The sequence below is a fragment of the Oncorhynchus nerka genome, linkage group LG8 (assembly GCF_034236695.1).
Source record: "Oncorhynchus nerka isolate Pitt River linkage group LG8, Oner_Uvic_2.0, whole genome shotgun sequence".
NCBI lineage: Eukaryota > Metazoa > Chordata > Actinopteri > Salmoniformes > Salmonidae > Oncorhynchus > Oncorhynchus nerka.
This window is the reverse complement of record NC_088403.1, coordinates 242,592-248,772: the sequence shown is the minus strand read 5'-3', so window position 1 is coordinate 248,772 and position 6,181 is coordinate 242,592. Positions and strand designations below refer to the sequence as shown.

The following is a 6,181-nucleotide window of genomic DNA, read 5'->3' as shown; positions in this document are numbered from 1 at the left end:
CAGTCATGCGTGCATACATTTTACGTCTGGGCGGCCCCGGGAATCGAACCTACAACCCTGGGGTACAAGCGCCATGCTCTACCAACGGAGCTGTTCGTGAACTGTTCGGTAGCTGTTCGGGAGCTGTTCGGGAGCTGTTCGTGAACTGTTCGGGAACTGTTCGGTCAGCTGTTCGGTAGCTGTTCGGTACTGTTCCTGTTCAGCATCTGTTTCTAGCTGCTCTGTTCGGTAAGACAGCATCTTTTCTTGCTGCTCAAATAAGACCTGAGATTTGAATTGTCCATCAGAAGAAGACAGAGGAACAGGAAAAGCCTCTAATTTGGATGTGTGAGGTATTGGATGATTTGACACAGGGCTATCAAGGATCTCTGATCCCGTTCTTCATAACGCTTCATAAAAACTTCATATGGCTTCATAAAGACTTCATAAGGCTTCATAAAGACTTCTTAAGGCTTCATAAAGACTTCTTAATGCTTCATAAAGACTTCTTAAGGCTTCATAAAGACTTCTTAAGGCTTCATAAAGACTTCATAAGGCTTCATAAAGACTTCATATTCTTAAGGCTTCATAAAGACTTCTTAAGGCTTCATAAAGACTTCTTAAGGCTTCATAAGGCTTCATAAAGACTTCATAAATAAAGACTTCAAGGCTTCAAAAGACTTCATAAGGCTTGATAAAGACTTCTTAAAGGCTTGAAAAGACTTCTTAAGGCTTCATAAAGACTTAAAGACTTCTTCATAAAGGCTTCATAAGGCTTCATAAAGGCTTCATAAGGCTTCATAAAGACTTCATAAGGCTTCATAAAGACTTTATAAGGCTTCATAAAAGCTCCATGAATCCAACGTCAGGCACACATCTACTGCTCCTTGACGACGATCATCAACATTCAGAAATAAATGAAAACGATGAACACTCATCCAAACAAAAGACTCAGTTTGTCTCAGTCCTCTCAGAGTTCACCTCTTCATCACATTCATCAGCTGCTTTCTGCTTCCAGGTCAAAGTTCAACTACATTAATGCCAACTGTCGCGACACAAGTACACATAGAACCGCTTAGATCAGTTCAAGGTTCAAGTCCCTAGTGGGACAATAAGATGGGTCCATAACAAGTCTTTCCCCTCAACATGGGTCTGATCTGAGGAGGTTTATACTCCCTAGAACGGACGTCTCCATTCAAATCAATGATCCCGTAAAGGGGTGGCCTGGAGGCCATATTGAATGTCCCTCTCAGGACACCTCTATGACCTCCATGCTTCCTGAGAAGCTGCTGTGACTCCCCATCTCCTCCCTGGATCTAGTCTCGCCTCCTCCTCTCATCCTGTCTCCGAGTTCCATCTGACAGCTCCGTCTCTTCAGCTGCTTCTCCAAGGTGCTCTCCTCGTGCCAGCTCCTCCGCGAGTCCCCGTGGTCGCCGCTCCTCTGCCGCCCGCGCCGCGCACCTCCTCCAACCCCTGACTCACGCTGTACGCCGCCACGCTGCCACCCCCCAGAATGTTAGCCCCGCCTCCTAAGATGGCGGAGGTGGAGTAGAAGTGGTGTGACTCGGAGAGGTACCATCCCCCCGACGACACGGTGACGGGACCCAATAGGATGTCAGAGTGCCAGCCCTTCAGGGCGGAGCCTAGGTTAGGGGCGGGCTTGGACAGGTGCTGCTGGGAACGCGATAGGCCGAACAGGAAGCCGGTGGTGTGAGGGGTGTGGTTAGAGCTCTCCTCCATACTGCCACTACGGTGGAGCTGCTGGGAACAGGAGAGGGGAGGTGGAGGAGGCTTAGCCTGGCTGGGCTGCTTCATGCTGGGCTGGTTGGAGGTGGTAGTGGTGCTGGTTGTGGTGGAGACTACAGGAGAAGCAGTGGAAGCTGCGGGACCGTCGTCCTGCTCCTTGTCAGGGCTCGGCTCCGGTGTAGACTGCTCTGACATCTCCTTCACAGGAGAGAACTGATACGGTTTCCCTGCAGGCTCCTTGAAGCTCACGGATGGGTTATAATACTCCTGGGCTCCGGGGTGGGATGTAGGGTGGGGGTACGGCCTCATGGGGGCGCTGCTGCAGCCTCCTGGCTCCCTGTACGACTTGATGTCCAGAGAGAAGGACCTTTTCAGACGGGCAGCGCTGTCCTCCGTCCCCTGGTCCAGCTGAAGGTCTTGGAGCCCCTGGAGAGCCTGGGCCAGGAGCCTCTCCTCTGGAGGCCAGGGGGCCAGGACACACGGCAGGGTCAGGGGCTCCAGCAAGGCCAAGGCAGGGTCTGGGAGGCTGGGGGTAGGGTTAGGGGGGTCCTGCTCTAGTGGGGGGTGGAGGAGAGGAGAGGGTTTGACCCCGGTGGTTTCTCTGATCTCCGACCTTCCAGGAGTCTTGATCTTCTTCTCAAAGTCCAGCAGCTGACCCAGGAAGTTGAAGTTAGGAGAGATGGTGGGTCTCTTCTCCTTCACGAACCTGGAGAGGAAAGACAGAAACATACAGGACATCAGTAGAGACACACTGGGTTGTTATAGAGATGGGAAAACCTAGAGGGTCAAGACAGGGGACATTTATAACTGTAACACAGGACATCAGTAGAGATGCTGTAACACACTGGGTTGCTACAGAGATGGGAAAACCTAGAGGGTCAAGACAGGGGACATTTATAACTGTAACACAGGACATCAGTAGAGATGCTGCTGAGGTTACCATCCCAGCCATCATTACAGCCCCCCACAGTGCAGTGTGTTCATTCAGGATGACAAGCTGGGCCTTTCATGGGGTCATGTGACACACAGTGTTAATCATGGGTCATGTGACACAGTGTTAATCAGGGGCCATGTGACACACAGTGTTAATCAGGGGTCATGTGACACACAGTGTTAATCAGTGGTCATGTGACACACAGTGTTAATCAGGGGTCATGTGACACAGTGTTAATCAGGGGTCATGTGACACACAGTGTTAATCAGGGGTCATGTGACACACAGTGTTGTTTAATCAGGGGTCATGTGAGGATGGGTTCATTAAGACAGACAGGAAGAGGGGGTATCCTCTTAGTTACGGAGAACTTGGGAGGAGGGTGGTTGCTGAGTGGTCAAGTTCATAAGCAGGAAGGTGACGTGTACACGAGGCCTTGTGCTTTATTATGGTCCTACAGGGTTCAATCATCTCACCTGTAAATCCTTATTATGGTCCTACAGGGTTCAATCATCTCACCTGTAAATCCTTATTAAGGGTTCATTCATCTCACCTGTAAATCCTTATTATGGTCCTACAGGGTTCAATCATCTCACCTGTAAATCCTTATTAAGGGTTCATTCATCTCACCTGTAAATCCTTATTAAGGGTTCATTCATCTCACCTGTAAATCCTTATTATGGTCCTACAGGGTTCAATCATCTCACCTGTAAATCCTTATTAAGGGTTCAATCATCTCACCTGTAAATCCTTATTATGGTCCTACAGGGTTCAATCATCTCACCTGTAAATCCTTATTATGGTCCTACAGGGTTCATTCATCTCACCTGTAAATCCTTATTATGGTCCTTATTCATCTCACCTGTCCTACAGGGTTCAATCATCTCACCTGTAAATCCTTATTATGGTCCTACAGGGTTCAATCATCTCACCTGTAAATCCTTATTATGGTCCTACAGGGTTCAATCATCTCACCTGTAAATCCTTATTATGGTCCTACAGGGTTCAATCATCTCACCTGTAAATCCTTATTATGGTCCTACAGGGTTCAATCATCTCACCTGTAAATCCTTATTATGGTCCTACAGGGTTCTATCATCTCACCTGTAAATCCTTATTATGGTCCTACAGGGTTCTATCATCTCACCTGTAAATCCTTATTATGGTCCTACAGGGTTCTATCATCTCACCTGTAAATCCTTATTATGGTCCTACAGGGTTCTATCATCTCACCTGTAAATCCTTATTAAGGGTTCATTCATCTCACCTGTAAACCCTTATTATGGTCCTACAGGGTTCATTCATCTCACCTGTAAATCCTTATTATGGTCCTACAGGGTTCATTCATCTCACCTGTAAATCCTTATTAAGGGTTCATTCATCTCACCTGTAAATCCTTATTATGGTCCTACAGGGTTCAATCATCTCACCTGTAAATCCTTATTATGGTCCTACAGGGTTCAATCATCTCACCTGTAAATCCTTATTATGGTCCTACAGGGTTCAATCATCTCACCTGTAAATCCTTATTATCCTAAGGGTTCAATCATCTCACCTGTAAATCCTTATTATGGTCCATCTCACCTGTAAATCCTTATTATGGTCCTCAATCATCTCACCTGTAAATCCTTTATTATCATCCTGCAGGGTTCATTCATCTCACCTGTAAACCCTAAACCCTTATTATGGTCCTACAGGGTTCATTCATCTCACCTGTAAATCCTTATTAAGGGTTCATTCATCTCACCTGTAAGCTTCGTCTAGTGACATGTCCATCCTCGTCATGATGTAAGCGATAGCGATGGTTGCCGAGCGGGAGATGCCAGCCAGACAGTGGACCAGCACACAGGCGTTGGAGGCTTTGGCCTTCTCTATGAACTCTACAGATCTGTCCAACCAGGGGAGGATCTTCTCGCAGAAGCTGTCGTTGACAGGAACTCGCAGGAAGTGAGACTCAGGGATGTAGTCTGGTTTGGGACATGTGTTACTGGCATTCAGGACGTACGCAATCTCATTCTGCTGCAATCTCATTCTGCTGCATCACTTCCTGTAGAGGAGGGAGGAATACAGCTGGTTAGAATGCTTTACACACATCACTTCCTGCAGAGGAGGGAGGAATACAGCTGGTTAGAATGCTTTACACACATCACTTCCTGCAGAGGAGGGAGGAATACAGCTGGTTAGAATGCTTTACACACATCACTTCCTGTAGAGGAGGGAGGAATACAGCTGGTTAGAATGCTTTACAAACATCACTTCCTGCAGAGGAGGGAGGAATACAGCTGGTTAGAATGCTTTACACACATCACTTCCTGCAGAGGAGGGAGGAATACAGCTGGTTAGAATGCTTTACACACATCACTTCCTGCAGAGGAGGGAGGAATACAGCTGGTTAGAATGCTTTACACACATCACTTCCTGCAGAGGAGGGAGGAATACAGCTGGTTAGAATGCTTTACACACATCACTTCCTGCAGAGGAGGGAGGAATACAGCTGGTTAGAATGCTTTACACACATCACTTCCTGCAGAGGAGGGAGGAATACAGCTGGTTAGAATGCTTTACACACATCACTTCCTGCAGAGGAGGGAGGAATACAGCTGGTTAGAATGCTTTACACACATCACTTCCTGCAGAGGAGGGAGGAATACAGCTGGTTAGAATGCTTTACACACATTACTTCCTGCAGAGGAGGGAGGAATACAGCTGGTTAGAATGCTGACTACACACATCACTTCCTGCAGAGGAGGGAGGAATACAGCTGGTTAGAATGCTTTACACACATCACTTCCTGCAGAGGAGGGAGGAATACAGCTGGTTAGAATGCTGTAGAGGAGGGAGGAATACAGCTGTATTAGTTAGAATGCTTTAGAGATACACACATCACTTCCTGCAGAGGAGGGAGGAATACAGCTGGTTAGAATGCTTTAGACACATCACTTCCTGCAGAGGAGGGAGGAATATAGCTGGTTAGAATGCTATAATATATAGTAATATATCTAGATACCTTGTTTAGATACTAGTTACTGTATCTGACAGACCAGGTAGAGGTGAGGCAGGATGCGTATTAGAGCCCAGAGGTTACTGAGGGGCAGGCAGGGCTAGAGAGGCACTGGGGATTAGGCAGGACTGTATTAGAGCCAGAAGAGCCTTTACTGTATTAGAGATACTTCACATAGACCTGGAAACAGCTGGGAAAAGGCTGAGAAACCAGAGGTTACTGAAGACAGACAGACAGAAAGAGGTTACATCCCAATCAAATACAGGAAGACAGAGTTACTGTATTAGAGACACTAGAGGTTACTGTATTAGAGACTGTATTAGAGACTAGAGGTTACTGTATTAGAGATACTAGAGGTTACTGTATTAGAGATACTAGAGGTTACTGTATTAGAGATTACTACTGTATTAGAGATACTAGAGGTTGTATTAGAGATACTAGAGGTTAGAGACACTAGAGGTTACTGTATTAGAGATACTAGAGGTTACTGTATTAGAGATTAGAGGTTACTGTATTAGAGATAC

The 6,181-nt window shown here is 46.7% G+C and overlaps 1 protein-coding gene across 1 annotated transcript; it reads right to left on the bottom strand.

The window, feature by feature from the left end:
• Nucleotides 1-739: 739 nt before the first annotated feature.
• Nucleotides 740-4,687, bottom strand: LOC135573004 (dual specificity protein phosphatase 16-like). Its single transcript, XM_065022059.1, has 2 exons — nucleotides 4,404-4,687; nucleotides 740-2,431 (listed from the first exon to the last, which is right to left on the bottom strand). Exons 1-2 carry the CDS (start codon nucleotides 4,685-4,687, stop codon nucleotides 1,354-1,356), a joined length of 1,362 nt encoding a protein of 453 aa, XP_064878131.1. The 3' UTR covers nucleotides 740-1,353.
• Nucleotides 4,688-6,181: the final 1,494 nt, after the last annotated feature.